We start from the raw sequence: 21,373 nt of genomic DNA, 5'->3' as shown, positions 1-21,373 counted from the left end.
TCCAGAGTTGTCAATTAGTTAACCACCAAAATGAGTGGAAAAAGGCCTGCTGCTGGTGGAAAGGGGAATAGGCGTATTGGGAAGGGAAAAAAAGGTTGTGTCCGTGGGGTAGGTGTTAAAGCAACAGTAACATCTGCAGAAGAAAGACCATTTTCCAGCCAAACTAAGATGTCTACTTCTTTTAGCGGACAAAGTGATAAGATCCCTTTCTTACGGCCACACCAATAGTTACAAATTCCAGATAAGGCACAAAAACAGCAGGTGCTTCAACGGATATCAAGTGCTCCTTTAAGTGGGCTCTCCTCCACCTCAACTTCAACATCACAAATACTCCAGTCCTCAGAGGTGTCACCCCAATCGCACTTGCTTCCTCACAGCTCCTAAGTCTCCAGCTGCCTGTCTGAGTATGGGATAGAACAGATGGTTGAGTCTGCAGAGCTGTTTACTCATACTATAGCCTGGGAATCAGAGGTCGGCTCCAGAGCTTCTGTGAATCCAGACGAGGAAATGATCTGCACTGATGCCCAGAATCTTTATGAGTCAGATCCAGGACCAGACGCAGAAGGTTCTGACTATAATGTAGACCCTCGTTCCCAAACTGTAACTCCTGCTGGTGGAGACAATGAGGAAGACGATGATGAGACTCAAATACCTGATTGGAGCGACAACTTGAGTTCTTTGTCAGGGCAGGAAGAGGTTGGCTCTGAGGACGACGGGTGTGATAACACACAGGGTGATGATGACGAGGTTGGAGATCCCACTTACTTTCAACCCACAGTCAGCCAGTCGATGAGGTCAGCAGAGGAGGTGGAGGAGGATGCTAGTGACGACGAGGTCAGGTTGCGCCTTCCTGGACAGAGAAGAAGTACTGGAAGCACGTCAACAACTGCATCCTCAAACACAACTCTGCTTCTGAGCACAAGTCGTGGTGGCTCTTCAGGTCGCATGGGTGCTAAGCCTTGCATAGCCTGGGCATTTTTTCGATAAGGATGACCCAACTCATGTTATCTGTAACATTTGTCAGCAAAAGCTAAGTAGAGGCCAAAAAATACATAGTTTGAGTACTTCATGCATGTACCGGCACATGGATATGAAGCATAAGTTGCAGTGGGAAGCTCACTGTGCTACAATGTGGCCTAGCCGGCCGGGCCAACCACCATCTGCTACATCTAGTGCATCCGCGGCCTCTTCATCCTCTGTGACTGGGGGGACAGCAGACACACCTGTTTTGGGATGCAGACCTGCCACCTCTTTACACACAACAGCCAGCGTGATTGGCAGGTCATCATTTTCTTTGGAGGTGGAAACACCAGCTGGCGTTCAGCGCTGTCCGACATCGATAGCACCACCTTTGGATCAAGGCAACCTAACATGTCCGCCTGCATCTTCCTCACAGACCGGCAGTTTGCCGGGGACACCCTTCTCAACCCCGTCTAAGCACAACAGCCAGCCCTCGGTCCCTCAGATGTGGACAAGTAAAAGACCATTTCCTCCTAGCCTTGAGAAAGCTAAGAGGTTGAATTTCACCATCTGCAAGCTCTTGGCTACAGAAATGCTGCCTTTCCGCCTGGTGGACACAGAGGATTTTCGAGACCTTATGTCAGTCGCAGTGCCCCAGTACCAGATGCCCAGTCGGCACTACTTCTCAAAGAAAGGTGTGCCTGCGCTCCACCAGCATGTCGCACACAACATCACCGCTTCTTTGAGAAACTCTGTGTGTGACAGGGTGCATTTCACCACAGACACTTGGACGAGTAGGCATGGACAGGGGCGTTACATGTCGCTGACTGGGCACTGGGTAACTATGGTGACAGCAGGACAAGGGGCTGCTGTCCAAGTCTTGCCGTCCCCACGAGTTGTGCATCAATCCTCTTTATCTCGAAGTTCCTCCACTGCTTCTGCCTCCTCAACCTCCTCTCAGTCCTCCACCTGCACCCAAAGCCTGTCTGGTCATGCCACAAGCTTTCTAACTGCGCAGAAGGGATCCTGCACACCTCCTTACTATGCTGGCAGCAGGGCTCAACGTCATCAGGCGGTTTTTACTTTGAAATGTCTGGTAAATGTGAGTCACACAGCTGAGGAGTTGTGGTCAGCTCTGGAGAACCAGTTTAATGAATGGTTGTCTCCACTGGACCTGAATCCAGGGAAGGCCATGTGCGACAATGCTGCAAACCTCGGTGCGGCCCTTCGCCGGCGCAATGTCACACACGTGCCTTGTATGGCTCACATGTTGAACCTGGTTGTCCAGCAATTTTTAGCCCACTATCCCGGACTAGATGGCCTTCTGCAGAGGGCACGGTCGCTGTGTACTCATTTCCGCCGTTCGCATCCCGCAGCTCAGCGACTTACATCTCTACAGAAGTCGTTGGGCCTGCCACTTCACCGGCTAAAATGCGATGTGCCTACCCGGTGGAATTCAACTCTGCACATGTTGCAGCGACTGTGGCAGCACCGACAAGCCCTGGTGCAATATGTTCTGACGTATAGCCTGGGCCAACGAGATCCAGAGGTGGGGCAAATCACGCTGGAGGAGTGGTCTCAGATCAGGGACCTATGCACCCTTCTGCACTGTTTTGAAATGGCGACGAAGATGTTTAGTGCTGATGATGCCATTATCAGCATGACTATTCCTGTGATTTACATGCTGGAGCACATGTTAAACAGAATTCGGAGTCAGGTGGTGGCACAAGAGGAGGTGGAGGAAGTAGAGGAGGAGGAGTTGTATCCGGAAGGGCTAACATCTGCAAGGTCCAGACGGTCGGCAGCACCAAGGTGGCAGGCATGTGAGGGTGGGGGAGATGATTTTACCAGGGCGCATGGTAGCAGCCAAACTAGTGAGGAAGGTGCAGGAGCCCAGGAAGTAGTGGAGGACGAACTGATGGAAGACTCATCAGATGAGGGAGACCTTGATCACATTTCTGTTGTGCGAGGTTGGGGGGAGAGGGCAGAGGAAGGAAGCATGATTGTTACCTCGCCACCAACACAACAGGGACTTGGTGCTCCTGGATGCGCAAGACACATGAGTGCCTTCTTGCTGCACTACCTGCAACATGACCCTCGAATTGGGAGAATTAGAAATAATCCTGACTACTGGGTTGCCACACTGTTAGATCCCCGGTACAAAAGTAAATTTGCAGAAATTATTCCTGCCATAGAAAGGGATGCACGCATGCAGGAGTATCAGCAGAGACTGTTGCAGAATCTTACATGTGTTTTTCCACAAAACACCAGTGGTGCACGTAGTGAATCTGACAGTTCCAACTTGCCAACCGTGGGACCGTCGAGTGTTCAGCACTCAAAACGTAACAGAAACACAGTATCTGCTGGTAACATCAATTTTGTGGAATCATTTCACCACTTTTTTAGCCCATCCTTTGCAAGGCCACAGGAGACAAGTAGTCTGACACATAGTCAACGCCTAGGGACGATGGTACAGGAGTATCTCCAAGTAAACATTGAAGCCATGACTGTGTCACTGGACCCTTGTTCTTTTTGGGCTTCCAATCTGGATAAATGGCCGGAGCTCGCCACTTAGGCCTTGGAGACCTTGTCATGCCCCGCAGCCAGCGTTCTGTCTGAACGTGTGTTCAGCGCTGCTGGTGGTGTGCTGACAGATAAGCGCACGCGGCTCTCCACTGATAATGTAGACAGACTCACGTTCATAAAGATGAACAAATCATGGATCCGAAAGGACTTTTCTACCCCTGTGTCATCCTGGGGAGAGTAAAAGCTTGATGATTTGTTAAAATCACCTCACCAACCTTTTTAAGCTTTCAAATTACTAATCATGTTTATATGTATCTTGGCTGGAAAATAATTTGGGTCTTGTAGCAGTGTGCAGTACTGATTCTATTAGGCTATCTATACTAAACTCCACCAGATTTAAAATTACTAATCATGTTTACCTGTATCTTGGCTGGAAAATAATTTGGGCCTTGTAGCAGTTTGCAGTACTGATTCTATTAGGCCATCTATACTAAACTCCACCAGATTTAAAATTACTAATCATGTTTATCTGTATCTTGGCTGGAAAATAATTTGGGCCTTGTAGCAGTTTGCAGTACTGATTCTATTAGGCCATCTATACTAAACTCCACCAGATTTAAAATTACTAATCATGTTTATCTGTATCTTGGCTGGAAAATAATTTGGGCCTTGTAGCAGTTTTCAGTACTGATTCTATTAGGCCATCTATACTACACTGTGTTCCAAATAATGCAAATGCAAATAATATTTTCTCAGATTTTCCCAAATGACCTATATGAATTGCAGTCATTGTAATTTTCCAGTCAAATAACTATTAGAGTACAATTGAAAGGTTTTTGTACAAACTGCCTATGATAACAGTATATTTTTAAAAAAATTAAAAACTCAAACTGCACTCAAAATGCATGTTCCGAATTATTATGCACAGCAGAGTTTTCAACCTTTTAATTTTAATAAAGAACAAAAAAATGGTCATTTTTGAAATTATAAGCATTAGTAGGTTATTACAAACTGAAATCAAACTGTCTTCAACTCAAAACTTTATTCTAGGTGATGTTACATTTGCACATAGGACCCCTTGTTCGAAAGGAGCTTCTGAACTCTCTCGTCCATTGAATTTGTCAGGTTTTGGATGGTTTCTGCTTTAATTGTTGTGCATGAGGACAGAATACCCTCCCAGAGCTGTTGCTTAGATGTGAACTGCCTCCCGCCATAATAGACACTCCTTTTGATGATGCTCCAGAAGTTCTCAATGGGGTTGAGGTCAGGGGAGCATGGGGGTCACACCATAAGTTTGTCCCCTTTTATGCCCATATCAGCCAGAGATGCAGATGTGTTGTGTGCAGCATGAGACGGTGCATTATCATGCATGAAAATGATCTTGCTGCGGAATACACGGTTCTTCTTCTTGAACCATGGCAGGAAGTACTGTTTGAGAAACTCCACATACATTGTGGGGCTCATCTTTACCCCTTCAGGGATCCTAAAGGGGCCGACAATCTCTCTCCCCATGATTCCAGCCCAAAACATTACTCCACCTCCTCCTTGTTGGCGCCGTAGCCGTGTTTGCATGGGGTGTCCATCAACCAGCCATCCTCCACTCCATCCATCTGGACCATCGAGTGTTGCACGGCACTCATCGGTGAACAAAACAGTTTTGAAGTCAGTCTTCATGTATTGTTTGGCCCACTGGAGCAGTTTCTGCTTGTGTACAGTGGATAGAGGAGGTCGACAGGATGGCTTACGCACAGCTGCAAACCTCTGAAGGACCCTGCATCTTGTTGTTCGGGGGACGTTGGAGGCACCAGCAGCTTCAAAAACTTGTCTGCTGCTATGACAAGGCTTTTTTGCCACTGCTCTTTTAACCTGACGTAATTGCCTGTAGGAAAGAGTACTGAATTTTCCCTTTTCAGCACGCACACGTGTGTACTGTGAATCAGCTACATACTTCTTGATTGTGCGATGATCAGGATGAAGTGTCTTGGCAATGTTGATTGTAGTCATGCCTTGACCTAAACACTCCACAATTTGTTGCTTCTCAGCAGCCGACACATCCTTTTTCTTTCCCATTTTGGCAGAAAATGTAGGCTGCTTAATAATGTGGGACAGCCTTCTTAAGTAGTCTTGCCTTTCATTGGACACACCTGCCAAACTAATTAGCACAGGTGTCTGCAATTGCTTACAGTGATATAAAGAGCCCTGACACACATCACCATCAATGAGCTTAACTGACAAACAGAAAAATTCTTACCTTATCACTCCTAAACACTTTTTGCATAATAATTTGGAACACAGTGTACATGTGCTTTTCCACAAAACACCAGTGGTTCACGTAGTGAATCTTACAGTTCTAACTTGCCAACCGTGGTCTGTATGGAGTTGTTCAATAAAGGGCCCAAAATTAAGATAACATAGACGGGAGAGGTCTCTATGAATAGGAATTCCTAAGTATTTGATACCCTGTGAGGGCCAGGCAAAGGGAAAGTTGAACTGGATGGAATCCTGTTTGGATTTGGGGAGGGAGACATCGAGGGCCTCAGACTTCGCTGCATTGATTTTAAAATTTGACCATATAACAAAGTGATCTATTTCAGCCATAACAGCAGGGATGGATATATGTGATTGAGTGATATATACTAGGACATCATCAGCAAATGCAGAGCACTTGTACTCGGTGCCTCCCACCTCAATCCACCTAATATTGGGGTTATGGCGAATTGATGAGAGCAGGTGCTCCGTCACTAGGATGTATAAGAGAGGGGACAGAGGACATCCCTGCCTTGTCCCATTGGTGATTATGAAAGGTGATGAAAATGTTCCATTTATCTTCAGTCTAGGTGACGTATTGCGATACAGGGCCGTGATTTTGCCTGTAAAAGGGTCCCCTAGACCCCTACCCCAAGATTTTTAAGAGAATAATATATGGTGTGCCAGGAGACTCTATGGAATGCTTTCTCAGCATCCAACGAGAGTATCTAATTACAAATTTTTAACTGCATCTAGCCCAGGAAATACTTTGTGCCTAGTAGCAGTGTCTGCTAGTCAGTGGATTATCCCAGCTGTTAAGCAAGCTACACCACCTGTAGTTTGGACACTTATTTTTTTCAAAGGAAATGGTTTGTGCCCCCGGGTCACTCAGTGAAGAGCATCGGGGAGGCACCCCAAGGCTCAGGGGCTGGGACTGGCGGTAGGACGCCTTGCGGTGGACCGCCAAGCTCGAGCCTTATAAAAGCTTTTTAACTGCAGCAGCTTTAGTGGACGCTACTGGAGCTGGAATTACCGCTGCTGCTGGCATGAGGCTTGCCCTTCAATAGATCCTTGTAAAAGGATTTAAAGTGTACTCATTCAAATTAGAGAGACAATTTAAATTAAAAAGATTAGACCTGCCTCCACCGCAGGGGGGCTCGCTCGACCCACCAGCGGACAGGCACCAGTATTTGGAGAGGGGGGCTGGCCATCAGGATCCACCGTGGCTCTGGCACAAACCCGGCGACACGGAGGTCGCACGGGCAGGAACGGACTGGCCGTGTCGGCTTCGCACTTTTTTGGTTTTAGAAGGGCATGACATGCCTATATCTGTGTCTCCCCCTCCTTTTACTCCTTCACCTCTTTTCTTTTCGCATGACTATATGTACTTGTCACTTTTCCATGTGTTAGTTGTGTCTTCTGAGCAGTTTGTCAGCTTTTGGACAGCTTTGAAGTGTTTTCTATGTGTTTTCTATGTGTTTCTATGTGTTTTTGTTTGCCTGACATTGGTTTTAATGGTGTTCGAAGGTGTTCGACGAACAGTTCGGCGAACATACTGGTGTTCGACGAACCGAACCGAACTCGAACACTACGGGGGTGGCTCAACACTAATTGCAAGTTCCTCCGTCCTAATTTTTGGCAGCTTTTGCTTAGAAGGCATAAGCAAAGACTATGGGATACACACTCCCCAATAATGGGAATAATGTTTGTAATATGCTGTACTGCATGGCTCTTGTAAGGGGCATTGCAAGTTCCTCCGTCCTAATTTTTGGCAGCTTTTGCTTGGAAGGCATAAGCAAATACTATGGGAGACCCACTCCCCAATAATGGGAATAATGTTTGTAATATGCTGTACTGTATAGCTCTTGGAAGGGGCATTAAAAGCATCTTGTTATGCTACTGCAACCTCCACCACTTTTCCGAGGGGCATTAAAACCGTCTTGTTAAGCTACTGTGACCTCCACGTCTCTTCCAAGGGGCATTCAAACCATCTTGTTAAGCTACTGGGACCTCCACGTCTTTTCCGAGGGGCATTAAAACCATCTTGTTAAGCTACTGTGACCTCCACGTCTCTTCAAAGGGGCATTAAAAGCATCTTCTTAGGCCACTCTGTACTCCACAGCTCTTCCAAGGGGCATTGAAATGTTGTTTTAATTACCTCTAACCTCCACAACTCTTCCAACGGGCATTGCATTTCCTCCTAATTTTAGTCAGCTTTTGCTTTTCAATGCAAAGGCGAAAACTAAGGGAGACCCACTCCCCAATAATGGGCAGAAGGTTTTTAGTACGCTGTAATCCACATCTGTTTCAAGGGGCATTGCAGTTCCTCATAATTTTTGGAAAGCCTTCCATTCACTGCTTAGGCCAACAGTGTACAGGAGACCCAGTTGCTATAAATGGAAAAAATGGTTTAGTTAAGGCCCTCTGACCTCCATGTCATTTTCAAGGGGCATTGGAGTGCCTCAAAATTTTTGGTAGGCATTGCACTCACTGTATGCCCTATAACTTTGTAGCCAAACCGCTCCTTTTGGTACAGAAACATATCCTACAAGACAAGTGGTTGGCTGGCCTGATATTGATGTGAATGGTCCTTGTTCCTCCTGCTCTTTCTCATTTGCCACTACCTCATCCATCATTTATCACCTGAAACTTTGTTTTAACGGGAGTCATAGAACTGGGATAGTAGCAGGAAAACATCCAGCAATCCTCGGAGGAGGTAGGATATGCGCCAAAACGCTGACCACCTCAGGCCTAGCCGCTACTACATACATGCGCTTGCATTAAAAGAGAACAAAGCAGATGCTAACTTGTATCATCATCATCATGCTCCTCACCTTGGCACTCTCAACTCCCCTGATGGAGAAGCCAGGGCCCACCGGAGGAGTCTGGTTCTCTGGTGGGCTTGTCCAATGCTGCCCTAAAGCAGGCCAGGCTAAGAAAAGTGTGTGGGGGGATGTTCCAAGGAGAAATTGGGGCGCCTGGGGACCGTTTATGGACACCCTGCTGCCCCCAGGCGGCTGGGGACCAAGTGTGGACACCCGGCCGCCGGGCGGCTGGGGACTGAGTATGGATTCTAGGCCGCCAACGCAGCCATGACGTGGTGGCCAGATTCCGCCTCCACATGCCTAAAAGGCCCAATTTCAAGTGCAAGCAAGCAGTATGGTATTTTCAGCCTGGGGGTGGGTGGGTGGTTGGCTGCATATTTGCGCTTGCATTGCAAGGAATGGGGGAGGTACAATTGAACACTGGCTAGGGACAAGAACTTGCACGGGGATAGTTGCAAGTCTGCATCTTCTGATGCGGCAAGGATGACTTCTGATGGGCACACTTTTAGGCAGTGACCTGGGTGTCAGAGATACTTCCAGGGGTCTTCCCCATGCTGTTCCCATGTCTTTTCAGCACTGTATGCATGTGTCACACAGCACATGGCCAGATAAGGTTGTGAAATGTTAAAATCACATTTCCCGGTGAATGCATTTGTCACGGTTGAAACCAATACAAATGTGCAAAAATGCATAAAAAATGCTACTTGTGAACATAGCCCAAGGTGTGGAGGAGTATTTTTTTTTGGTTATTTATTTTACCTTATACACATGTCTTTACCCTGGAAAGGAACTTCCTTAACGAATTTCACAGGAAAGCAGTTTCAGTTTCGTTTTTGAACATTTTATTGTGAGCCCTTAAAAATGGCTTAATACCTCTGACCACGTTGTTGACAGCAGTGACCTGGGGGTCAGAAATGCTTCCTGGGGCGATCCCCATGCTGTCCCCATGTCATTTAAGCACTGTCACTATCGTTTTGGGCACTTGTTAGGCTTTTAAAAGACTGCCGGGGGTGCCGCCGCAAAAATGCTCGGGTCTCCCACAGACTAACATTGGGCTCGTTGCTCTGGTCGAGCACCCAAGTATCACGGCGAGCTCAGCCCGAGCTTCGAGCACCCGAGCACTTTGGTGCTCGCTCAACGCTAACTATTACAGTTATTTTTACTGCAAAAAATTCCAAAAGCAGGATAATACAGAGATTTGACCCGTGGAACTGCAAAACCACAGTTATAGTTATGTGGCGTACACCAGAATCTTTTAAACAGATATATTGGTGTCTGACCAGTCAGGGAGACATTATTACAGGTTTTTTTTTACGGCAAAAATGCCAAAAGAAGGATAATGCAGAGATTTGACCCGTGGAACTGCAAAACCACAGTTCTATTTCTCTGGCCTACACCAGACTCTTTTAAACAGATATATGGGTGTCTGACCCGTCAGGGAGACACTATTACAGTTTTTTTTACGGCAAAAAATTCCAAAAGCAGGATAATACAGAGATTTGACCCGTGGAACTGCAAAACCACAGTTCTATTTCTCTGGCCTACACCAGACTCTTTTAAACATATATTGGTGTCTGAGCAGTCAGGGAGACACTATTACAGGGTTTTTTTTACAGCAAAAAATGCGAAAAGCAGGATAATACAGAGATTTGACCCGTGGAACTGCAAAACCACAGTTATAGTTATGTGGCGTACACCAGAATCTTTTAAACAGATATATTGGTGTCTGACCAGTCAGGGAGACATTATTACAGTTTTTTTTTACGGCAAAAAATTCCAAAAGCAGGATAATACAGAGATTTAACCCGTGGAACTGCAAAACCACAGTTCTATTTCTCTGGCCTACACCAGACTCTTTTAAACAGATATATTGGTGTCTGACCAGTCAGGGAGACACTATTACAGGTTTTTTTTTTACGGCAAAAAATGGCAAAAGCAGGATAATACAGAGATTTGACCCGTGGAACTGAAAAACCACAGTTCTATTTTTCTGGCCTACACCAGACTCTTTTAAACAGATATATTGGTGTCTGACCAGTCAGGGAGACACTATTACAGTTTTTTTACGGCAAGAAATGCCAAAAGCAGGATAATACAGAGATTTGACCCGTGGAACTGCAAAACCACAGTTATAGTTATGCGGCGTACACCAGAATCTTTTAAGCAGATATATTGGTGTCTGACCAGTCAGGGAGACACTATTACAGGTTTTTTTTACAGCAAAAAATGCCAAAAGCAGGATAATACAGAGATTTGACCCGTGGAACTGCAAAACCACAGTTATAGTTATGCGGCGTACACCAGAATCTTTTAAGCAGATATATTGGTGTCTGACCAGTCAGGGAGACACTATTACAGGTTTTTTTTACAGCAAAAAATGCCAAAAGCAGGATAATACAGAGATTTGACCCATGGAACTGCAAAACCACAGTTATAGTTATGTGGCGTACACCAGAATCTTTTAAACAGATATATTGGTGTCTGACCAGTCAGGGAGACACTATTAAAAAAAAAATTTTCGGCAAAAAATGCCAAAAGCGGGATAATACAGAGATTTGACCAGTGGAACTGCAAAACCACAGTTATAGTTATGTGGCATACAACAGAATCTTTTAAACAGATATATTGGTGTCTGACCAGTCAGGGAGACACTATTACAGTTTTTTTTACGGCAAAAAATGCCAGAAGCAGGATAATACAGAGATTTGACCCGTGAAACTGCAAAACCACAGTTATATTTCTCTGGCCTACACCAGACTCTTTTAAACAGATATATTGGTGTCTGACCAGTCAGGGAGACACTATTATAGTTTTTTTTATGGCAAAAAATGCCAAAAGCAGGATAATACAGAGATTTGACCCGTGGAACTGCAAAACCACAGTTATAGTTATGTGGCATACACCAGAATCTTTTAAACAGATATCTTGGTGTCTGACCAGTCAAGGAGACACTATTACATTTTTTTTTTACAGCAAAAAATGCCAAAAGCAGGATAATACAGAGATTTGACCCGTAGAACTGCAAAACCACAGTTATAGTTATGTGGCATACACCAGAATCTTTTAAACAGATATATTGGAGTCTGACCAGTCAAGGAGACACTATTACAGGTTTTTTTTACGGCAAACAATTCCAAAAGCAGGATAATACAGAGATTTGACCCGTGGAACTGCAAAACCACAGTTATAGTTATGTAGCGTACACCAAAATCTTTTAAACAGTGTATTGGTGTCTGACCAGTCAGGGAGACACTATTACAGTTTTTTTTTGCGGCAAAAAATGCCAAAAGAAGGATAATACAGAGATTTGACCTATGGAACTGCAAAACCACAGTTCTATTTCTCTGGCCTACACCAGACTCTTTTAAACAGATATATTGGTGTCTGAGCAGTCAGGGAGACCCTATTACAGTTTTTTTTACGGCAAAAAATGCCAAAAGCAGGATAATACAGAAATTTGACCCGTGGAACTGCAAAACCACAGTTATAGTTATGTGGCGTACACCAGAATCTTTTAAACAGATATATTGGTGTCTGACCAGTCAGGGAGACACTATTAAATTTTTTTTTTACGACAAAAAATGCCAAAAGCGGGATAATACAGAGATTTGACCCATGGAACTGCAAAACCACAGTTATAGTTATGTGACGTATACCAGAATCTTTTAAACAGATATATTGGTGTCTGACCAGTCAGGGAGACACTATTACAGTTTTTTTACGGCAAAAAATGCCAAAAGAAGGATAATACAGAGATTTGACCTGTGGAACTGCAAAACCACAGTTCTATTTCTCTGGCCTACACCAGACTCTTTTAAACAGATATATTGGTGTCTGAGCAGTCAGGGAGACACTATTACAGTTTTTTTTACGGCAAAAAATGCCAAAAGCAGGATAATACAGAAATTTGACCCGTGAAACTGCAAAACCACAGTTATAGTTATGTGGCGTACACCAGAATCTTTTAAACAGATATATTGGTGTCTGACCAGTCAGGGAGACACTATTAAATTTTTTTTTTACACCAAAAGCGGGATAATACAGAGATTTGACCCTTGGAACTGCAAAACCACAGTTATAGTTACGTGACGTATACCAGAATCTTTTAAACAGATATATTGGTGTCTGACCAGTCAGGGAGACACTATTACAGTTTTTTTACAGCAAAAAATGCCAGAAGCAGGATAATACAGAGATTTGACCCGTGGAACTGCAAAACTACAGTTATAGTTATGTGGCGTACACCAGAATCTTTTAAATCGATATCTTGGTGTCTGACCAGTCAGGGAGACACTATTACATTTTTTTTTACAGCAAAAAATGCCAAAAGCAGGATAATACAGATATTTGACCCGTAGAACAGCAAAACCACAGTTATAGTTATGTGGCGTACACCAGAATCTTTTAAACAGATATATTGGTGTCTGACCAGTCAGGGAGACACTATTACAGTTTTTTTTTATGGCAAAAAATGCCAAAAGAAGGATAATACAGAGATTTGACCCGTGGAACTGCAAAACCACAGTTATATTTCTCTGGCCTACACCAGACTCTTTTAAACAGATATATTGGTGTCTGACCAGTCAGGGAGACACTATTATAGTTTTTTTTACGGCAAAAAATGCCAAAAGCAGGATAATACAGAGATTTGACCCGTGGAACTGCAAAACCACAGTTATAGTTATGTGGCATACACCAGAATCTTTTAAACAGATATCTTGGTGTCTGACCAGTCAAGGAGACACTATTACATTTTTTTTTTACAGCAAAAAATGCCAAAAGCAGGATAATACAGAGATTTGACCCGTAGAACTGCAAAACCACAGTTATAGTTATGTGGCATACACCAGAATCTTTTAAACAGATATATTGGAGTCTGACCAGTCAAGGAGACACTATTACAGGTTTTTTTTACGGCAAACAATTCCAAAAGCAGGATAATACAGAGATTTGACCCGTGGAACTGCAAAACCACAGTTATAGTTATGTAGCGTACACCAAAATCTATTAAACAGTGTATTGGTGTCTGACCAGTCAGGGAGACACTATTACAGTTTTTTTTTGCGGCAAAAAATTCCAAAAGAAGGATAATACAGAGATTTAACCTATGGAACTGCAAAACCACAGTTCTATTTCTCTGGCCTACACCAGACTCTTTTAAACAGATATATTGGTGTCTGAGCAGTCAGGGAGACCCTATTACAGTTTTTTTTACGGCAAAAAATGCCAAAAGCAGGATAATACAGAAATTTGACCCGTGGAACTGCAAAACCACAGTTATAGTTATGTGGCGTACACCAGAATCTTTTAAACAGATATATTGGTGTCTGACCAGTCAGGGAGACACTATTAAATTTTTTTTTTACGACAAAAAATGCCAAAAGCGGGATAATACAGAGATTTGACCCATGGAACTGCAAAACCACAGTTATAGTTATGTGACATATACCAGAATCTTTTAAACAGATATATTGGTGTCTGACCAGTCAGGGAGACACTATTACAGTTTTTTTACGGCAAAAAATGCCAAAAGAAGGATAATACAGAGATTTGACCTGTGGAACTGCAAAACCACAGTTCTATTTCTCTGGCCTATACCAGACTCTTTTAAACAGATATATTGGTGTCTGAGCAGTCAGGGAGACACTATTACAGTTTTTTTTACGGCAAAAAATGCCAAAAGCAGGATAATACAGAAAATTGACCCGTGGAACTGCAAAACCACAGTTATAGTTATGTGGCGTACACCAGAATCTTTTAAACAGATATATTGGTGTCTGACCAGTCAGGGAGACACTATTAAATTTTTTTTTTACACCAAAAGCGGGATAATACAGAGATTTGACCCTTGGAACTGCAAAACCACAGTTATAGTTACGTGACGTATACCAGAATCTTTTAAACAGATATATTGGTGTCTGACCAGTCAGGGAGACACTATTACAGTTTTTTTACAGCAAAAAATGCCAGAAGCAGGATAATACAGAGATTTGACCCGTGGAACTGCAAAACTACAGTTATAGTTATGTGGCGTACACCAGAATCTTTTAAATCGATATCTTGGTGTCTGACCAGTCAGGGAGACACTATTACATTTTTTTTTACAGCAAAAAATGCCAAAAGCAGGATAATACAGATATTTGACCCGTAGAACAGCAAAACCACAGTTATAGTTATATGGCGTACACCAGAATCTTTTAAACAGATATATTGGTGTCTGACCAGTCAGGGAGACACTATTACAGTTTTTTTTTATGGCAAAAAATGCCAAAAGAAGGATAATACAGAGATTTGACCCGTGGAACTGCAAAACCACAGTTCTATTTCTCTGGCCTACACCAGACTCTTTTAAACAGATATATTGGTGTCTGAGCAGTCAGGGAGACACTATTACTGTTTTTTTTACAGCAAAAAAATGCCAAAAGCAGGATAATACAGAGATTTGACTCGTGGAACTGCAAAACCACAGTTCTATTTCTCTGGCCTACACCAGACTCTTTTCAACAGATATATTGGTGTCTGACCAGTCAGGGAGACACTATTACAGTTTTTTTTACGGCAAAAAATGCCAAAATCAGGATAATACAGAGATATGACCCGTGGAACTGCAAAACCACAGTTCTATTTTTCTGGCCTACACCAGACTCTTTTAAACATATATATTGGTGTCTGAACAGTCACAGACACACTCAATTTTTTTGGGGGGGAGGGGAAATACCAAAAGGTTAATAAGACACGTATTTGTAGAGTTTGACTGAGGGGAAAAAAAAAAAGGATTTAGATGTAAAAAAAAGGATTTTTCCTGGCACCTGAGACCGGGGGATAAGTCTAGCAATTTGACCAACAGGAGCTCACAAGACTGTAATGCAGCGTTTGCTGGTATAACCACTGCGTCTCCTATACAGCCTGCCTGTCTGATATCTGGGATGGATATTAGTCCTGAGAAGGACTGTTTGTTTGATTTGGCAGGCTTTAGAGACCCTACACTAACTATTTCGGAGTATAAATCTCTCCCTAGCTCAGCAGCACTCTCACTACACTGTCTGATCCCGGGCGACTGTGTCCAAGATGGCGGTGCCCGGTTTTAAATACTCGAGGTGACGCTGGGCGGCCAGCCAATCACTGTGCATGTTTATTGGCTCTGTAAAGAGCGCCAGACGTGCAGGGCGGAGACCCGAGCTCCCCCCCCAAGTAACCCGGAAATGCTCGGTGCTCGCCGAACATCCCGAGTAGTGAGATGCTCGGGCGAGTAACGAGCAGTGTCGAGCATGCTCGCTCAACGCTATTTCTTAGGCATGCATAATATTGTGGACACTGGGAAATAACAGCATTTCTAATCCTTGTATTCATTATTAGATTTTATTATGTCATAATGATTTACTGTAACTTACTTAAAGCCGTACTTTGTCTATTATATGCAATTATTAAGGATCTTACCAAAATCATTTATATTTCTAGGGTAAAGTGCCTTTAAAGCAGCTAAATACAAGACCTCTTGAAGTATTTATGTGCAGCATACTGAAGCAACAAGGTTTCGGGGAAGGATTCCGCTGGCTATCACAATACATTGATTGATGACTGACAAGTTCTCCTCATTTAATTCTCTATTTTATTTTGCTCTTCAGATTTTGTAACTTAAATTGATTTTAATGTGGAAGTGGTATTTCAAGTAGATAACGGCTAGTGCAGACACAACGGAAGTGCAAAATGTCTTCATATCATCTATTCATTATTAAATTATGATAGTTTAAATAAAACTAACACCTGTATTTGTACTGTCATATTATGGATCAGCAGAACATGAATTTCACTTACCTACCATGACTAATTCTGACAACTTTGTCTTATAGCCATATGTAACTAATTCAGCAATTACAGTAGTTTTTTTGTGGTTTTCGATCAGATGGGCTAGCTTTTGCTCCTCATTGACATCTAGACCCATGCCCTTGCTTGTTTGTCAGTTGTCCTTCTTGGAACTAACCTCTGCATATTAAGAACATCCCAAAAACTTGATATTTTCAAATGCTCAGATTCTTACACTAGGCCATTTGTCTTGCTTCCAACACATCAATTTCAGAAGTATATACGTATCCTATCAGTATGGCAACAAGATTACAAAGCATATCTTTGTTTGAAATGGCCACCTCCACATCAGAGCCTGCTACATACTTGATGTTTTACATGCAAATAAAGACGTGTTTTTGTCATTGGGTGAGGACCACTCTTGCATTTTTTAAAGAGAATTATAATTTTTCTTTGAAAGAAATCAATTTCATTGTTATAAGGAAGGAAGAAACCTGTGATTCTGGTAAGAGGGATATATGTCACGCAGTGCCCCCTTTTTCTTCTATCTGTATATTTTTATGGCTATATCTACTGTTTTGTCACCTTATCGTAGAAAGAAGGCTCAACATGCCCATAGCAACCAAAGTTCAGTCTACTTTCTCTGTATTGTCCGGAATAGATGAAATATGGACACTAGTGGTTTTCTATAAGTCATAAGTAATTTTTTCCTGAAACCTATCCTTATTATAGCATTAAAATAAATGACTGTTTGCCTACTGTGTTTCAAGTTCATATTTGAAGTCCTGTTGATTAAATGGTCAGCCATTTATCTAAATGACTACAATGTAAAGTAGATTAAAGCACACCTGTCATTTCAGGTGATATTTCAGAATAATCTTTAACCATGTTATTTTGGCCATTATTTGATAAGTATCCTACATTCGTGCGGGGGCTCCGCTGACATTTTGTGAAAGCCTGGAGCCCCCATACTTACATGGTTTCAATGCGGCGGTCTCTGGGAAAATGCCCGCCGCAGGCTGCGCAAGCGCAGATTGAGATCTCGTCACTTAGATCTCAGCTCCCGAGATCTTAACCCTAGAACGCATGACCATAAAAATCTACTTTTTCACATACCTGGGGCCTTTTAGGGCCGTGTGCAAATAACATGGAATAACTCAAACAAAAATGACAAACAACTATATACCTGAGGAATACCTAGAGTTTCAAAATTCTAACTAAAGTAATCTTGCAGAAAATAGAAAACAATTAACAGGGCGGGTATGCGTTCTAGGGTTAATCTGCGCAAGCGCAGCCTCCAGCGACCGTTTTCCCAGAGACTGCCGCATTGAAGCTATCTAAGTGCAGGGGCTCTGGCCTTTCACAAAATGTCGGCGGAGTCCCATCACGGTCGAGTACCGCTGAGCACCGCCAAACACCCTCTTCAACCAGCCTGGGATGGGACTCGCATCATCACCCTGCAGCACTGCACCTCCTGTAACCCCACTCCACCACTGCCACTGCCCCCCTTCCCCAGTAAGCTGAATTCGGACTGTAAGACGGACCCCCATTTGACGCATTACATTTTTTTCCCTATTTTCCTTCTAAAAATTTGGGGTGCGTCTTATGGTCCGATGTGTCTTATGGTCCGAAAAATACGGTATGTCTACTTTTCAGTAGTCTAAGAGCTAGGAAAACTAACTGCTTAACTGCTATAATGTCTACTGTACACAGTACACAGAGGCAAGGGAGATTTTTGCTCTCTTGTCTTTATGTAGCACATCTTTATAAGCAGCAGCATGGATGACATCATATAGCAGTACTGAGCACTTTAGTTTTGAATTTGGCACTGAGGTGAGAGACAACACCGTCTGTGTCTTTGTGCCTCACACTCTCTTCCAACAGCTTCCCTTTCTATAGACTTCAACAGGTATAATCTGACACCTCAGTGACATGGCAGTCTGTCTTTATTTGACCAAATAAATTTTAGCTATAATTCAGAATGTATAATGATTTCAGGAGACAGATAGAGGTGGCTTATACAAGGTATGGGGTTTCTACTCACTTGGGTGCGTCCGGAGGCATACAGGAAGCGTTTTCCTTTAACCCTAGAACGCATACCTGGGGCCTCGCAGGCCTGCTAGGTTACTTGTTTTCTATTTTCTGCAAGATTACTTTAGTTAGAATTTTGAAACTCTAGGTATAACTCAGGTATATAGTTGTTAGTAATTTCCAGTTGTTCATATATTTTTATGTTATAAGCATTTCGGTAAAACAACTCTTTTTTGGGACTACCCCATATTCAAATACCTGGGGCCTTTTAGGCCTGTACTTGGTTTACATGTGATCTTCAGTCTTTTTGTCTGTACTGTTACTTAGAAGGAAAACATATCGCGTCAGGAAGAAAAAAAATATGGAAAAATATAACAAAAGAGGAATTACATGGTTATATTGCCCTTACTCTTCTGGCAGGGTGTACAAAATCGTACGATGTTCCAATCAGAGAATTATTTCTGAACCCTTTTTCAGATCCACACTACAAAGCTACAATGTCAGTCAATAGATTTGAGAATATTCGGAGAAGCCTTTTGTTTTGATGATAAGAGAACTCATCCTGTGAGGTTGGAAACAGATAAATTAGCCCCTATTAGCTACATCTGGAATCTTTTCATCAAAAACTGTACAGAGCTTTACCATTCTAATGACAATGTGACAGTGGATAAGCAACTTTTTGCCTTTAGGGGACGTTGCAAATTCATTCAGTACATGCCCAGTAAACCTGCCAAGTATGGCATAAAAATTTTCTGGATGTGTGATTCTGCAAGCTATTATGGCATGAATGGTCTGATTTACTGTGGCAAAAAAGCTGATGCTCCAGTCCAGAAAGTCCTATGTTCTGACATAGTAAAAAAAACTTGCAGTACCAATTTTCAATTCTGGAAAAAATGTAACAATGGACAACTACTTTACCAATCTGGAACTGGGCAAATTTTTGCTTCAGAAAAAACTCACACTTGTTGGTACTATGAGGCTAAACCGCCGCAAAATTCCTCCAATCATGAAGCACAATCCCAAGCGACCACTTTATGAGAGTGTCTTTGGTTTCTGCAATCAAGAGACAATGGTATCTTATAAAGCAAAGATATAAAAATCCGTGATATTACTGAGTACAATGCATCATGATGGAAGTATTGACACCGATGACAGGAAACAGAATCCTGAAATCATACTGCATTATAATAAAGTAAAAGGAGGTGTGGACAAGATGGATGAAATGATTGGAGAGTATTCGTGCAAGAGGCAGGCAAAACGTTGGCCTGTAGTCATTTTTTATAATATCCTTGATGTGTCAGCCCTCAATAGCTATATTGTTTATAGTGAAACTCATCCAGAATTCCATGCCAACAGGAAGGACAAGAGACGTCTATTCTTGACGGAACTTTGCTATGAACTTTTGATGCCTACCATGATGGAGCGAAGCAACACGAAATGCTTGCCAAGGCAAATTACGGAAGCTATGATCCGATGTGGTATACATTTTCAGGAACATCCAGAGCCAAGAGAAAAAAAAAGAAAGCGCTGTTATATTTGTCCAGCAAAGAAGTAAAGGAAATCTGAGCGTTTCTGTACTACTTGTGGACAAAATGTCTGCAAGGAACATTCTTCCGAAAAATTATGTGAAAATTGTTGGGGTAATCAGTAAAGTTGAAAAGGAAAGTTTTTGAAAAAGAAATATTCCTGCACCATGTTTACTACAACTTTTATATAAAAAACTTTTAGACAAAAAAATCATTATATACATATATATATATATATATATATATATATATATATATATATATATATATAAAAAGAATTATATAGAATGCATATATTGGGCGTTTTAAGCTGGTGTAATTACTTTTTTTTGTTTTATGCACATAATTATAATGTTTTGAAATATTCACATCTCAAATAAACTTTGAAAAGTATTTCTATTTGAGTTACTCCATGTTATTGCACGCAGGCCTAAAAGGCCCCAGGTATGTGAAAGTGTAGATTTCTATGGTTGCGCGTTCTAGGGTTAAATGTCCATATCGGTTTATTGCTTCATAAACCAGGCACAAGCAAAAAAGTAATCAAACAGCCTTTAGATCAGGCAAAACAAAGTAAAGAGTCCTTAAGCCAAAGTCACTGGTGAGCCAGTCCTGTGGGCACACAGACTGGACAGCATCAGTTCACTGGCTCAGTCAGAGAACCAAAACACAAAGGAAGCCTTCTCCCTCCAAACACCCAGCCCATGTGGCCTCCATTTTATAGGTTAACCACACCCAGAGATGAGGTATGTGGGTAGCTAAACCCGCCCATCTCTCCAACTACCCATAACCCGGTCCCAGGTGCACTAAACAGTCCTCTTAGTACTTACGTGCACTAGAGAAACATTCCGGGTTACATCACAGAGAATAGCCATCTCTGTGATACATACCTCCCATCCACTATGTGTCTGTTAACCACCTTACATACCTCCCCCCTCTGCCTAAAGCCATGGGTTTTTGCACCTTTTACTACTAGACAGGGGATTATCGAGAGGGCATCGGCATTACCATGTAGCTTTATGCTCTACATGGAAGTTGAAATCCTGTAGGGCTAAAAACCAGCGGGTGACTCTAGCATTTTTTCCCTTTTTTTCCCTTATCCATCTGAGTCGGGCATGGTCGGATACCAATCTAAACTTTCGTAATAACAGATAGTACCGTAACATCTCCACCGCCCACTTTATGGCCAAGCACTCCTTCTGTATGACAGAATAATTTTTATGGCTTGAGGATAGCTTCCTATTCAGGTAGAAAACAGGTTGCTTCTCCCCTTGTATCTCCTGGGAAAGGACTTCTCCTAAACCGACATCTGAGGCATCTGTTTGGAGGATGAATTCTTTCTAATAGTCGGGGCAACCAAAACTGGTTGCTTACACAGAGCCACTTTCATTTCTTGAAAGGCCGTCTCCGCCTCTGCAGTCTACTTGGTCATGGCTGATTTTGTCCCCTTAAGGAGGT

At 42.6% G+C, this 21,373-nt stretch overlaps 1 protein-coding gene across 1 annotated transcript in view; it reads left to right on the top strand.

Annotated features, from left to right (window-relative positions):
• Nucleotides 1–17,135, top strand: part of SAR1B (secretion associated Ras related GTPase 1B) — a 463,221-nt gene extending 446,086 nt beyond the window's left edge. Inside the window, exon 7 of the mRNA XM_073649602.1 lies at nt 16,017–17,135. Within this exon, the coding sequence (XP_073505703.1) occupies nt 16,017–16,133 (117 nt within the window). The 3' untranslated portion in view covers nt 16,134–17,135. The remainder of the gene's footprint in view (nt 1–16,016) is intronic.
• Nucleotides 17,136–21,373: the final 4,238 nt, after the last annotated feature.

This window comes from Phyllobates terribilis, unplaced genomic scaffold (genome assembly GCF_046119375.1).
Source record: "Phyllobates terribilis strain yellow unplaced genomic scaffold, ASM4611937v1 Scaffold_10__3_contigs__length_209671492, whole genome shotgun sequence".
NCBI lineage: Eukaryota > Metazoa > Chordata > Amphibia > Anura > Dendrobatidae > Phyllobates > Phyllobates terribilis.
This window is presented reverse-complemented; position numbering and strand designations above follow the sequence as displayed.